Genomic DNA, 15,359 nt, shown 5'->3' with positions numbered 1-15,359 from the left:
GCACCTATTCTCAAATTAAGGAGGTTCATTTCCATCAGATGGATTACTGAACAAAGAAATAGGGCTGCCAACTGGTGAGCTGAAAACATTGCTGACCCAATGGGCTGGATCTGGCCTTAGAATCTGGACAGGAAAATGGTACATGAAAGAAGATCTGATGTGAGGCCAGCCTACAACATGCCTCAACTGCCTCACTGCCCTCCTTTTTTTAAAAAAAAATCTTTCTCTATGTGGCATCTCTCAGCATGGCAGAGCCCAGAATAGGGAAGGAGCAAAATCTATACAGCCAGTCTTCTCCCACGAATGTACTTGTTATCCATCCCTTCAATACAAGTATGTGGCTTACAAGCTTCTAGCATGTGCTTCTAGTTGATGGCTTTATTGAGACCATTCATTCATTCATTCAACCACCTGACAGTTTTAGTTCTTTTGCATCGGTGCAGAAATCTAAACAATAAAACATGACCAGGAGAGGAGTTTGGCTTTTTATGGGGATAAAAATCAGGCTGAGCATACTTTCCACCCATAGATTTGTATTTTGGGACTAACTAACTCGAAACTGATCACTGACACAATATACTTTCCACAATCCCCTTATGTCTATGGCACATTGTAGCCTATATTGTTTTAGCTTTCCTTGGCCTGCAATATTTCGGGATGCTTCACTCTGCTTAAGATTCTTAAACTGAAGAAGGGCATTATCCAAGGACTTCATCTTCCATTTGAAGGCAGTCAAGGAATGATGAAAACATTTTACCTAATTTCTATAAGATGATTGTGATATCATACAAGGGACACACAGATCTCACTACTTTAACCCAAATATGGACAGGCTTTATTCTTTATTCTTTATTCTTAAGTCCCGAAGGTGCTTAGGGGCATTTGATATCCCTAGGGTTGAAGATTTATGGAGACTCTCAATCATCCAGGCCATGGTTGTCCCGAAGGTGCTTTTCCAAAAGGCAACTGGACTTTCTTTCTTTAAGTTGCTGACTTAAAGGACCGAAGAGCTGAAGAAGCTTCTTGGATGAGAAGTGAAATGTTTTCAAGGAAAAAACAAAGTCCAGTTGCCTTTTGAAAAAGCAACTTTGGGACAACCATGGCCTGGATGATTGAGAATCTCCATAAAGCTTCAACCCGAGGGATATCAAATGCCCCTAAGCCACATTTTTCAAGCTGCTAGAGCCTCTCAGAGAGCGTTCCCATCACTTTGAAGAAGTAACATGTTCATTAAATTAGGCTTCACTGTGTTTTTTTAAAAAAATTACTTGACAACCCAGCCACACCAGAACCTCCTGGTCTATGTGCATGATGTCACTCCAACCGCTTTGCATCCTCACCAAGCCCACTTTCACCCCTTTGCTGCCCCCCTCCCTCTGCAAAACTGCATACGGCCCACATCCATTGAAAAGACTGTGCTTGAACCTAGGCAACCCAAACAATGCTGACTTACCATTGTAAATACAACTGCACCCAGTACAGCATAAATGGCCTGGAGCCATGGTACCTGCAGAGAAAGAGACAGAGCTTTGGGGTCAACCTAATAAGGCAGAATTTAATGTAACCTATATGAGGACAGAAACATCCAAACGACTGCTGAAAGAAGGAAGGTTTGGTTGATTCCCAAATAATAATGAAGAAGAAGAATTCTTTATTGGCCAAGTGCGATTGGACACACACAAGGAATTTGCCTCCAGTACATTATCCCAAATAGAAATGTTTCTGGAAGAAGAGAAAGAACCAAGCGAGCCTTCTGGGTGAAAAATATAGGGAAGCAGATTCTAACCACTCCCTAAAGTGCTCCCAAAAGTAGGAGTCGTTCATTTGTGACCCTGGAGGTTTCTTCTCAAAATGGTTGCAAAGCTTTCCTTCACCAGCACAGCAAAGAGGGTTAGGGATGCTACAGTTTCTCCTGCACTGGATATTCTGCATTTAACGGGGGTTGAGGCCTTGATGGGACCATTACCTTTCTAGTCCTTCCGTTATTTTGCCTCTTGCAGGAAGTTGGGACCTCCTTATGGACTTGTGTGCTTGCAGAATACTACTGGTGGCCTTCTCATTCAAGCTAACGGGACAAATTAAGGCTACATCTTTCAGTATCTGGTCTCTACTATTTCTATCATTGTGTATCTTTCTCTGAGTATGTATATGTAATTAAGGAGCTTCTTTGCTTTCATATAGTGAGACTAATTAGAAAGCACCATTAAATTTGCTTTGGGCCTGAATAATTCAGACATGCAAGCGGTATTATTTTTCCCATTTTTGCCTCTGTTAATATTTAAGATGAATGTATGACTGGAATGTTATACATTATATAGCTGATAACATCTCATTTGTATATTATCGGGCCTCATGTAGATGACGAAAGCTTACATTCCCCTCAATCAGATTTTGAATAGTTATTGCTGTTTGGAACTACCATGTTCAAATAAGTGTGTGTGTGTTTGTAGGTTTGGGTGTGTGTGTGTGTGTGTGTGTTGTAGAAACCCTTTGTTGTTTTCTATAAGGATAGTAAAAAGGATCTACACAGATCACACGCTTTTATCAGCTTGTTGCACAGATAGGCAGCAACTGTAAATGGGAAATCACATGAGTGAAACTCCTTTATATAAAGAATCTTTCGAGCAAGATTTATTGTTTAAGGTCAAAGACCAAATAAAAATGCGACTTGCTACCTTTTTTTCAAAAAATCACATTAAGGAAGTAGGCAACTTTCTCTCTGTCACGCTAGTTCACTACATCTGTTTCTCAACCTCCATTCTTGAATGCATTCAAGCATACCATTCATCATCTTGTGATCGATTGGAACTAACTTCAGGTCATGATCTGCTCTAATCTGCAGACTGGCCCAAATTTACAGGTGTGATCAGGAAAAACAGCGAGAAAACAAGAATGTGCTGAAAGCCATTTGGAGAAGATGGAACATTGAAATGAAATTCTTTACGTACACGATTTTGTAAACCAGGGGTCCCCAAACTTTAAGACATGTGGACTTCAATTATGCTATGCTGGCTGGAGAATTCTGGGAGTTGAAATCCACAAGTCTTAAGGTTGCCAAGCTTGGAGACCTCTGTTGTAAACAAATCATTTTCACCATCTTCAACATTGCAGGAAAAGGAAGCAATGCATTTTTTATCTTTTAGCAGCCTTACCTATCAGAGTTTTAGGCTGTAGGCAAATTAAAACATGCAGAGGTCCAAGATCAGAGGGATTATCAGATACTCTGAGGACCAGGCTAAAAGCTATTGCTAACCCCCAGTTTGTCTGCTGCTTCCTCTGAGGGGTGGCACTTCTCCATACTTCTCTGTTTTAATTCTACCAAATGAAAAGGAACGCCGATCACGCTCAGTGGCTTGGATATGGTGAAAGGAGTTGGCAAAGGCTATTTCCAATCCATCAATATTTTTTTTTAATGGACATATTTGGGAAGAAGGAGAAGGAGAAGAAGAAAGAGAAGGAGAAGAAGAACTCGAAAATCCCAGCAATAAAATAATGTAATTCTTTTCTCCCATGCCCCGTCAGAAGCCTATGGGTGTATTTTTTATTTCCAATAATAGTGGACATTAGAAAATCCTCCCACTGTGGATGACGTGTATTGCTACTGCAAGAATGATAACAGCAGAAGATTGTGAATGGAAGTTCAAAATGGTTTCCAGTAGGAAACCATTAGCGATGAGAAATTATCTAGAGCAACAAAGCTAATGGGAAGCCCAGCCCAGCCAAAACCCAAGCAAACAAAGCACGCCTATCAAAGGGCCCTCATTATGTAGGCCAGCAAAAAGATAAGCTTACCCCCCCCTCCCCTCTTCCATCAATATTTCTCAATACCTAGAAGGCTCCTGTGATAACAAATGGAAGAATGAAAACTGTTGATTAGGATGATTAGGGGACTGGAGACTAAAACATACGAAGAACGGTTACAGGAACTGGGCATGGCTAGTCTAGTAAAGAGAAGGACCAGGGGAGACATGATAGCGGTCTTCCAATATTTGAGGGGCTGCCATAGAGAGGAAGGGGTCAAGCTATTTTCTAAAGCACCTGTAGGCCAGGCAAGGAATAATGGATGGAAACTGAACAAGGAGAGATTTAATTTGGAAATAAGGAGAAACTTTCTGACAGTGAGAACAATCAACCAATGGAACAGCTTACCCTCGGAAGTTGTGGAAGCGCCATCAACTTGAGATTTTAAAGAAGAGAGTGAACTGCCATCTGTCAGAAATGGTGTAGGGTTTCCTGCTTGGGCGGGGGGTTGGACTAGATGACCTATAAGGTCCCTTCCAACTCTGATTATCTGTTATCTGTTGTTGGAGAGATGCTAACCTTCCTCCTTGCCTCCATTCTACCCATTTCTTTCCCTCTCACAATCAAAATTTTCCCCATGAGCAAGTTAAAACTAAACGCAACCCAATGGCAAAACCTGCTGCCCCCCAAAGTGATAACAAGGCCTGAAACACAGGTCACTGTTATGGCAAAACAAACTGAGATAAGGCTTAGGAGGAAATTACAGTTAGGACATTTAATCAATGGAACGGCTTGTTTCCGGATGTCATGGGTTCACCAGCACTTGAGATTGGACAACCCTTTGTCAGAAATGGTATAGGGTTTCCTGTTTCCTTGAGCAGGGGGTTGGACTAGAAGACCTCCAAGATCCCCTCCAACTCTGTTATTCTATTATATTCTGTAACTGAGTGAGCTTATATAGGAAAGAGGGTGAGAACATGGCAGTGAAATACTAGGCATTTAGCAGCCCCCAGAACAGATTCTACAAGCAGTAGAACAAAGGATCAGCAGAAGATGCCCTATTGGGTTTTTTAAAAACTCATCTTTACTTTTCTCTCTTAAACAAGATATTCCAAAATTGTTTACTACCTCCATATGATAACTGACACGTCTCCTTTTGGCTGACAATCTGTCCCAAGCCTTCTGCCTTACACTAGCTATGCTAGCAGTGGTTGTGATAAAAGCAAATACTTAAAAAAAATAGAGGAGAGAAATAAATCAAATCTAAAGAGTCTAAATGACAAAGGAGAAAGGAAATGATCTCCCTTCCAAATATCTACTGGGGTTCACATTCTTGGACCATGTTTCCTTTCAAAGGATCTTTCTGCCGTTGGATTAGTGAAGGAGATACCGATACAATGGAAAACTACAGAAAAAAAATTAAGATACAAGTAATCCTCCACTCATGACCACAGCTGAGGCCCCAAATGTATGTTGTTAAGTGAGAAACTTGTTAAGTGAGTTTGGCTCCATTTTATTACTTATCTTGGCACATTTGTTAAGTGAAACACTGCACTTGTTACATTAGCAACACCATCGTTAAGTGAAATGCGGGTTTCCCATTGATTTTGCTTGTTGGAAGGTTGCAAATGGCAACCATATGCCCCCGGGACACTGCAACAATCTGTCATGCCCCTGTTGGAGTCTGACTTTGAGGGAGAGGAGGATCAGCCGACAGGGAATGGAAGTGTGGCTCCGGAGGTTGTGAAGGAGGCTGGGCAGTCAGAGGAAGACCCAGGCCTATCCCCTCTCCATCCTAGGGAATGCAGGGAGGAGTGGATAAGGGAGAGACATGAATAGCATGGTCTACAGGGGAGGAAAGGGCCTTGATCCTCTTCATGGTCTGCAGCTGTGAGAACTGGTTAAAAGGACAGACATGCATATGGGCCAGTGCTGGAAACAAAGTGTGGAAATATCTCTAGTCTGTTGTTCCTCTCTGAGTTTGGCGTCCTTCCCAGTGTGTGTGTTCCAATATCTGTGGACATCTTCAAGTCCTTATCTTGCCTGGTTCCCTTAACTGTTTCAGTGTGGTTTGTGTTGTTTTTACTCTTTATAATTTATAGGCATTTTTAGTTTAAACGGCATTTCCTCCTTTTTGTAACTGCTTGTGTGGGAGGTTTTGTCTCCAGTCAAGGATATTTGGAGCTTTGAAGCAAAGTGAAGGAATAAAAGGGGCTTCACCTGGTTTTGTGACTGTGTTTATTTTGTGTCCCACCTTGGATCATCACACCATCATAAATATGATTCAATTGCCAAGCTTCTGAGTTTTATTCAGGTGACCATGGCGATGCTGCAATGGTCATAAGTGAGAAAAATGATCACGGACAAGAGATGACGGATAGAAAGGAAATATTCCTTTTTTCTAAAAACTAGAATAGAGGTAGAAATACGAGTACACGCTTTTATATAAAGCAACAACTAGATGGAAAGATTAAAGGTTGAAAGATGGTATTATTATGCATGTTTAAACAATATCGTGATTGGCACTAGAATGGTGTATTGAAACATTGAATAACTAAATAATGAAGGACTATATCTTAATATAAACACCTGTGTCAACACTAGGATTAGCTCTGGTGGCCTGACTAGAAGCTAGAATAGAGGTAGAAATAAGGGGAATATTAGTACGCATATTTTTTATATAATAGAATAAAAGCAATAACTAGCTGGAAAGATTAGAGGTTGAAAGATGGCATTATTATGTATGCTCAAATAATATTGTGATTGGCATTAAAATGAAACAATGAAATATTGAATAACCGCTTTAAAAGAAACATGTATATTAATACTAGGGTTATGTAAGTTTGACTAATGTAAGAAATATTATTAATATTATTATTGCTACTTGTATTGAAATGAACGATACCCAGATGCCACACTGTTCTTGTACTGATGTTGATGTATATTTAAAAATAAAAACCCCACAAAACGGGAGGGGGGGAGAGAGAAAGAAAAATGACCACAAATCAATTTTTTTTCAGTGCCATTATAACTTCTAACAGTCACTAAGCAAATGGTTGTAAGTCAAGGACTACCTGTAGTGTTTTTGCTTCACCCCTAATTTGCATAACATCAGTGACATAACTGAGCATAGGAAGAAAGTTCTGCGTCTCCTCTGCTACTAGACGTAGCAAAATAACAATTGGTAGGATACATATATATGGATTTGGTTGGCAAAAATAGGAAACTTACATAATGGAAAGGAAGCATAATAGCCAGTATGATCCCACTGAACAGCAGCACCATCAGCATCACAAAAAGCACCCCCTGGCAAGACGTAAAGTCATACTGTGGGAGAAAACAAGAGGACATTAGTGTAAGATGCATGGATTAACTTGAAAGTCCCCCTAGCTCCTGGACAGCCTAAGTCAGTGGCCTCCAATCTTTGGGGCACCAGAGACCAGTTTCATGGAGTGAAGTTTTTCCACAGATCGGAGGAGATGTGGTTTCATGTATTGCCTGCATCTCAGGAATGTGGCTTCATTCTTATTTGTGTGTTCTGGTTTCTGACATATCATGGACCGGGGAATTGGGGATCCCTGGCCTAAGTAATGCCCACATCTGCCTTTCCCAACTTAATATTTATCAGATGCATTGAATCTGCCATCTTAGAGCATTAATGAAGTTGATATCCAATGAATCTTCAAGTCACAAGATTTAGGGGGGGCTCCCATAAATAAATAAATAAAAACCCAAATATTTGCTACTTCGTTTAGCAGCCATATAGCCTATACCACGTGTTCTCTGAACTTAATGTATATTATATATTGTATATTCCCTTTTATGTTATCTATAAACCACAACCATACCAATACAATACCAATCATAGGGGCAGAATCATAAATAGAGATCAGATCAAGAATAGATGTCCACAGAGCATAAACTCAGTCCTTCCAAACAATAGTAAATGTTTGACTTGCCATGTGGAAAGGGCAAAAGACTCTTTCAAATGATTCTACTATATTTTTATTTTTTTGCTGTTCCTGCCTGATAAAGTCCTTCTGAATGAGTGATGATATAGAGTGGGTTTTTAAAAAAAAAAAAAAACTCATCATACTGTTTGAAAAGATCTTAAAAAGCATTTCCCACCACCCCCATCTAAAAAGTTGCCAATTAACTTCATTCCCAGTGGGAGAAAATTCATTTTAACTTTTTTGGTTGGCAATTCTTGAGCCAATTCTCATATTTGGACAGGGAGAGGAGAGAGAGGCAAGAACATTCCATGGAAAAGTTGCTTTTCAAGGCCACCATTATCTACATGACAGGAGAAGCTGTGCAAGTTTGCTCAATGATGTAAATTATAAAGCAGGGTTTTTAAATCTCAGAAACTTTAAAATGGGTGGATTTCACCTCCTAGAATCCTCAACATATCTTAAAGCTGTTAAGATTGAGAAACACGGCTCTAGAGTAATCACAAAATGTTTGCCTGCTAACTTTAACAAAGAAAAAACTTCTCTGTTTACTTAGGAGATGGTAAAATCAGGGAACTATAGTATAAATGCATTTATGCACCTTGGTCTGGAAGCTAAATATGGTGACGGAAAGGCAAACCAAAGCTGTAATCCCCAGGCAGAGAAGGACAGAGGTGGTGTTGTAGTAGCTGCAAAAGGAATAATGACATGACAACGTTGAGAAGAGTCAAGCAGTCAACATCAGACATATCAGAAGACAATCTGCTAAAAATTTATAAATTTGTCTAATGATCCATCAAATGCTAATTTGTTGTTAATCAAATGGCCAATCTTCATCTTTAGCATCATAGAAAACCATCTGTGGGACTTTTTTTTCTAATTGACCGCCAATTAATCCCAGCAAGAAAAGTTCTGGTTTCAGTTGAATGACCTTGAACATTCCTTGTCTGTTAAGTGTATTTTTTACAAGCCCACCAGACATGATAAAATGATCTATCATGTTGTGCACATAATAAATTTAAAGTATCTTTATGCAGTAGGATCCTAGATGCTCTCTGAGCTTGGTGGCTTTCTTGTGGAAACCTTCATTACCAAACTAGTTAACATCACGATGAAGTTGCCTATTGCTAATGAAACATCTGCAAGAAAACCACCAAGCTCAGAGAGCACCAAGGACGCCACAGTTTAACCCTAACCTACAAATATTGTGTTTTATCAGCACTTTGAAACATTCTAAGACCATTTTTCTGCAGTCATATACCAAGGGTGTGTCATTTTGTAACAAATCTCTTTAAATTTTTAACAATTTTTACATATTTAAAATTTAATTTAAAACATATTTTTCCCACTGTTCCATCAGTATATTATATTCAAAGTTCTTAGACCTAGAACTTTAATAGAATTTGCCCTTAGAAAAATACGCTCAGTATTTTGAGTGTCCCAATTTATATTAGCTTTTGTATTCTTTTGCAAAATCTTGCTGAACAGTAGGGGAAAGGTAATGGTTATTGCCCTGGTCAGTTGTCCAGGATGCTTGAGTGACAGCTTTGTTTATCTGCTCTTCACATTTGCTCTCCCTATGCTATTGGTTCGCCTTTGATAAATACTGAACAATGGAAATCCATCATGTTGTTCTACATGGGATTGTTACAGCAGAAACAAAAGGAGGATTATAAAAGATCCAAACCAGAGACAGACTGAAAAAGAAGATTCTTTCCAGCATCTTCCCCCTCTCCCCACTTCAATCTTTTCATTTCTGGGCAGAATTAGAGCTACTGTACAGCAGTTAGAATAATAGAATAGAATAATAACTTTATTGTCACTTTGAGTGTACACTGATCAGCATACATTAAAATGAAATTTCATTGCATGCAGCTCTCAAAGGGTCACTACCTCCAATATACACTACATGAACATGACAAAATAAATAAATAAATACAAAATTATGTATATACCCTCATATTATGTGTCTCAAAGAAACAATACAGTCTAGTTTAGATGTATACATGTACATGGTGAGAAAAACGAATCTTGTGAGTTTACCAGATGGATGGCATAGGGAAACAAAGCTGTTACAGAATCTGGTAGTCCCACTATAAATACTTCGAAACCTCCTCCCAGAGGGGAGCAACAGAAACAGACTGTGAAGCGGGTGCGTGGGGTTTCTAACAATGCTTTGAGCTCTAAGCTCATAGCACTTATACATGGTATCCTGAATAACAATATAGTATAGTATAGTATAGTGCCCAACTCTCTTGGAAAAAGTTGGGTAATTATAAGCAACTGATTATTGGCTATTGAGCTACAATTGGAGAACTGGAGAATAATGGAAACTTGGAAAGCCTAGAAATTGAAATCAAATTATATACTTGATATAGATTTTCAGAAGTAATGATTGCAGAAAAATGCAGAATGCCAGGGAAAAAAATATAATCATGCAGACACACACACACACACACACAAATACACAGCATGTTATTCAGATACCTAGTATGGGCATTTACCTGGAGATCATTCCTGTCAGGTAAGCCATGGACAGAGTCTATAAAAAATAAAAATCTTTAGTTACTGCAAAAGCAAAGGCTGGAGGCTAAGAAGGAAAAAAGATGTAAAGCTGTTTAAGGATATCATTCTTTGAGGCTGTCCAAGACAACTGAGCTGAAAGACCACATTCTATAGTCTACCATATTTTATTTATTTTATTTATTAATTTTGTTGAGCACGTATCAGATAACAGATATAGGTATAAATATGATTATTGATAAATGAAATGGATACGAATAAAAGAAGACACTAAGGTAGGGACGGTAGGCATGTTGGTGCGCTTATGCACCTCCCTTAAAGACCTCTTAGGAATGGGGTGAGCAATATACAGTCTAAGGTTAAAGTGGTTGCAGTTAGTGGAAGAAACCACAGAGTCAGGTAGAGTATTCCAGGCATTGACCACTCTGTTGCTGAAGTTGTATTTCCTGCAATCGAGTTTGGTGCAATTTACCTTGAGTTTGTATCAATTGTGCGCTCGTGTATTGTTGTAATTAAAGTTGAAATAGTCATTGGTGGGTAGGACATTGCAATAGATAATTTTATGTACTACACTTAGGTCAGACCTAAGGCGGCGTAGTTCTAAGTTGTCTAAGCTAAAATTTCAAGTCTGGTGGCATAAGGTATTCTGTTACAAGTAGAGGAGTGGAGGACTCTTCTCGTGAAATATCTCTGGAATCTCTTGATTGTGTTAATGTCGTATATGCAATGCAGGTTCCAGACAGATGAGCTGTATTCAAGAATTGGTCTAACAAATGTTTTGTATGCTCTAGTTAGTAATACAATATTAGTGGAGAAAAAGCTATGCAGGATTAGGTTAACAACTCTTAATGCCTTTTTGGCTATGTTGTTACAGTGAGCTCTAGCACTTAGATCATTAGAGATGAGTACTCCAAGGTCCTTGACAGAGTGGGGGTTATCTACAAGGTCATGTCCATTCAGCTTGTATTTTATTTTCTGGGATTTTTTTGCCAATATGTAAGACAGAGCATTTGTTTGTTGAGATTTGAAGTTGCCATTTGTTTGACCATTCCATAACCATCCAACCGTTTTATGGATTATCTCATGGTAGAAAAATAAGGAAGAGAATAAGTGAGGGTTTAGGCAAAGAAGGAGTCCTTCTAAGAAGCAATCGTGTTGAATTGTGTTGAGCCATGAGTTGTGATTCACTAGATAATTGTGCAAGTTAATGAAGGTGTTACACAGACTATTCAGACTGAACAGCTACCTACAGGCCAGGTTCATAGGCTGAAACTCCTACTATTCATGTTAATTGATTGATGTGCTTGGTTTATTTACTGCACCAATGAGGAGCCGGAATCTTTAGGAGTTGACAATCTATCCCTTATTGATCTACTGGATGCATGCCACCGATAGTGCATGCCATAATTACTTGTGGTTGGAAATAGATGAGTGATAAACCTTTTTGCCTTTTAAATTTACAGATTAAATTGGGGGAAGTGTGCTATAAAAGTTCCCTAGGGCCAAGCAACCGTTCTAGCACTGAATACTAGGCTACTTACAAAGATGCTGAGGAGGATCAGGTTCCATGGGAAATACCTCCTGTGAATTAAATGAAAGGGAGCCAAGTGAACCAGGTTATCCAAAGTGCATCATGGTGAAAAGAAAGTTGTACATCATTAACTTGCATAATAAGATCATTAAAGAACAACAGAGCAATTAAGGCAATCAGGCCACAGCATGTACAAGTTTCCAAGAATTCTGGTTGCACAAAAGGGCCTGATATCAAGGCACCGGCTTCATTTGAATTATGGCTAAGCCTAAAAGTACAGGAGCTACTGAGTGAAACATTTTTATGGCATGAAAATTAACTCTCCTTTCGCCTTCTAAGGGCTGTGGATCATGGAGCTGGGCAGCTATTAAAGAGGCAGCTAGAACAGATTGAATAGCTAGCCAGCCTAATTTGGATCAAGTATTAGCCAAGATATGACCGCATTGAGATACATCAGTCCTTTCAAGCAAAGTAACCAGGTGAATGAGAACTTTTCCTTTCCTCTCTAAGCCGATGTATAACATATAATACATGTAATAAACAGTAGACATATACAGTCAACAACTTCCCCCATCATAAAATGCCACTAGAATATAGGAGATGCCTTTTGATGCAACTGAAAGATAGAATCTGAGCTAGTCATGTTCATTATGGCTGTTTTGCTTTTTTTCTTCTCTCCAGGATTTTTCTTTTTTCATACCCTTTTCCTTCTCGCAGAGTATTTCTCTGTAGGTATTAGAACAAACTCCGGAGTATGAACCATACAGAATTGAGAATTTTATCACAGAAAAAAGTAATGACTTAGTTAAATGTTTTAATAATTAAAAAGATGGGAGCATTTCTTCACTGGACATGAATGGATACAATGTGCATTTCGAAAAGAGCATTGATGGCTGGTGGCTAACTATGCATTGGATGCATTCAACTGCTGCTCTGTGGATTTGGGATAAACCAATGGAATGTTTCTGATTCAACCCCCTCCCAAGCCCCCAACCCCAAAGGCAGATGACTGAGTCTATGGTTAATAATCCCCAGAAGGAAGCAAATCCATAAAAAATTGGTGGCCATATTTGGTTCTTTAGACCGGCCAAGAAGACTAGCTGAAAGGCATGTTAGAATATCCACTCTTCCACCATTGGTCTCTTCCCCAAACAGAATTAACCCACCACAAATGGTCCCAACCCCTTGTGTAATTTTACCTTGGTCCAGAGCAGCAGGCAAGGATCAAATAGGTGATAAAGAATACAGCACTAGGAGGAGAAAAGAGAGAGAGAGAGAGAAAGAATGAACCAACATGAGGAGAGAGAATCCTGCCTGCTGTTGCTCTGAACTTTAAGTATTTTTCTTTTTTTCTATCTTAGATCATCATTGGTTAACAAATTCTGAAGAAAAAGCACTATATAAATACCAGACATAATAACTTCTTGTATGATCAGGGCCTTGATGAGGCAAAGGGGCTTGTGTGGGTAAGTGTGGACTATGTCTATGTCCAGAAGGTCTCTCAAGGTGAACAGGCCATGATGGATACCCCAGACCAGGGGTCAGCAACCTTAAACACTCAAAGAGCCATTTGGACCTGTTTCCCGTAGAAAAGAAAAAACAAACAAAACTCTTCCCATGCCTGACTATTTCCTGAGTGGCCACAAAACTTGCATGTATAGTTGAATTAAAGATTCTGTTTTCTTCTGAAACTTTTCTTTTCTTGGATTTATCCATGGTTGACCTACCAGGGGTCGAAAAGCTCAATAAATTGCAGGTGGTGGGTATCGCACATTGGCAGTTGTGACACGTATTTTGAGAAATGGAGCCGCAACAGAGGGATGAAAGAGCCACATGTGGCTCCAGAGCCGCAGGTGGCTTACCCCTACCCCAGACTAACACCAATCATATCTGCCAACCTGCATTGGACCAGCATGGCAGATTATGGTCTATTTCTTCCACAGGGCAATACAATCTCAAAAACGGCCCCTCTCTCAGGACTGTATTGGTTGGAAACGTGTGGAAGAGGCATTCATCCTGCACTGGATAGACAATGGCTAAAATGATGAATGATTTCTTCTACACTAAAAGGCAAGTATAAATTATAACATTTTTACCACAACCTACTGTGACTGGTAGAACAAAACACAATAAAACAGATTCCAAGTTGAAAAATGTAGATACAAAAAAGGGAGAAGGCTCATAAATAGGGTAATGTCACCAAGATCAAGACGTTCCCCACTCCCTAACATTGTCCTTAAACACTTCTCTGTGCTTTCTCTCATAAAATTAAGTAAGCAGAGGCTTTCAGCTTCTTATCCAACAATGGCTTTCTACCAAATCAGATGTTTTGTTCACCTAGCCCAGTTGCAGTCCTGATACAAATTCTATGAAGGAGGAAGGAAGCAGTATCTTTCTGTGTCTCAAATTATACAAGCCCTTCCCAACATCCATATGTTGCCTTTTATTACAATGTTGTCTTCTACTGCTGTGAACATTATGGTACTTTTTCTATAGTAATGAAGATAGACATTTGAAGAGCAGGTCTGAAAATACATCCTGTGCAAAGTCTGATCCTTGTGTGATAGTAGAGGAGAAAATAACAATGTTCCTTTTATTCTAGTTTATGCACTCCAAGCCAGTCCTGCAATTTTGATCAGCATTCTTCCACAATACTTGGATATTAGGGCAGCACAATTCTTTGGAAAGAAATACTTTGGAACCTGCCAAAGCAGAATTTTCAAATGTAGAACAATTTAGCAATTTAGCAGTGCTTTGGGAAGCTGTTCCCAGTATCTCCCACACATGTGACCACACAGCTGTGAGGCTCTATATTCAACATAACATAAATAGCCAGGATCGGCTTCCAGAGCAGCTGCACAAGGCAGACAAAAGATATGGCTGTTTTCATGAGTTGAAAAGCTCGATCTATCTATCTATTTATTTATCCATCCATCCATCCATCCATCCATCTATCTATCTATCATCTATCTATCTATCTATCATCACTCTGTGTATCATCTAACTATATATCTGCCTGCCTGCTTGCCTACTCTATCTGTCTGTCTGCCTATCATCTATCATCTGCAGTATGTATCTTTATTTCTCTATATTTATATTTCTCTACGTACAAAGATATTATCGATCTAAAGAAAATTAGCCTTCCACCAGATGGCTAATGTGGCATACATTTTCCAAGTCCTTTAAGTTTTATGTGGAAATCCAGACCCCATCTCAAGGTGGAAACTAGATATGTCTGACCTCCAATTCAATTCTAACAGGTCATCTATGCACTGTAGCCAACTAGCGGAATGCAAAGGAGATTTATTAAGGACTCAAGGCTTCTGATTCAAAAGAGAATGGGAGGTTAAGGCTAACTCTTGCTCCCTAAGCATTCCACCAGTATTTTTCCACGAGATAAAGTTTAATAGAATGTAACCTTAAACTGCTCCCCAGACAGTCAACATCTGCTTGGTAAAGAAGAAATCGGCTTGTTAATATGAAGGCAAGTTTCAGGTTACATTTGCAATAGTCAGGTGGTATGCCATTAGATTGAAGAAGCAATGCAATTATGAAAAGTTGGCACTCGGTGAAGAGGACAAAAGTACTGCACCTTAAATAGTTATGCAGGACAC

At 39.3% G+C, this 15,359-nt stretch overlaps 1 protein-coding gene and 1 long non-coding RNA gene across 5 annotated transcripts in view; one reads left to right on the top strand and one right to left on the bottom strand.

Annotated features, from left to right (window-relative positions):
- LOC148127077 (uncharacterized) overlaps positions 1-13,810 on the top strand; it is a 29,859-nt gene extending 16,049 nt beyond the window's left edge. The window contains exons 2-3 of the long non-coding RNA XR_015741908.1: positions 13,107-13,211; positions 13,689-13,810. This is a non-coding gene — a long non-coding RNA (uncharacterized LOC148127077). The remainder of the gene's footprint in view (positions 1-13,106; positions 13,212-13,688) is intronic.
- Positions 1-15,359, bottom strand: part of FAIM2 (Fas apoptotic inhibitory molecule 2) — a 104,017-nt gene that overhangs the window by 5,866 nt on the left and 82,792 nt on the right. For all 4 annotated transcript variants that reach the window (XM_087925253.1, XM_087925255.1, XM_087925254.1 and 1 more), the window contains 6 exons: positions 12,945-12,995; positions 11,756-11,795; positions 10,196-10,233; positions 8,293-8,380; positions 6,973-7,068; positions 1,454-1,507 (listed from right to left, as the gene is read on the bottom strand). In XM_087925253.1, the coding sequence (XP_087781379.1) occupies positions 1,454-1,507; positions 6,973-7,068; positions 8,293-8,380; positions 10,196-10,233; positions 11,756-11,795; positions 12,945-12,995 (367 nt within the window). The remainder of the gene's footprint in view (positions 1-1,453; positions 1,508-6,972; positions 7,069-8,292; positions 8,381-10,195; positions 10,234-11,755; positions 11,796-12,944; positions 12,996-15,359) is intronic.

This window comes from Pseudonaja textilis, chromosome 2 (assembly GCF_049901715.1).
Source record: "Pseudonaja textilis isolate UNSWEBS1 chromosome 2, rPseTex1.2, whole genome shotgun sequence".
Lineage (NCBI taxonomy): Eukaryota > Metazoa > Chordata > Lepidosauria > Squamata > Elapidae > Pseudonaja > Pseudonaja textilis.
Note: the sequence above shows the minus strand (reverse complement) of the source record. Positions and strands in the feature narration are given on the sequence as shown.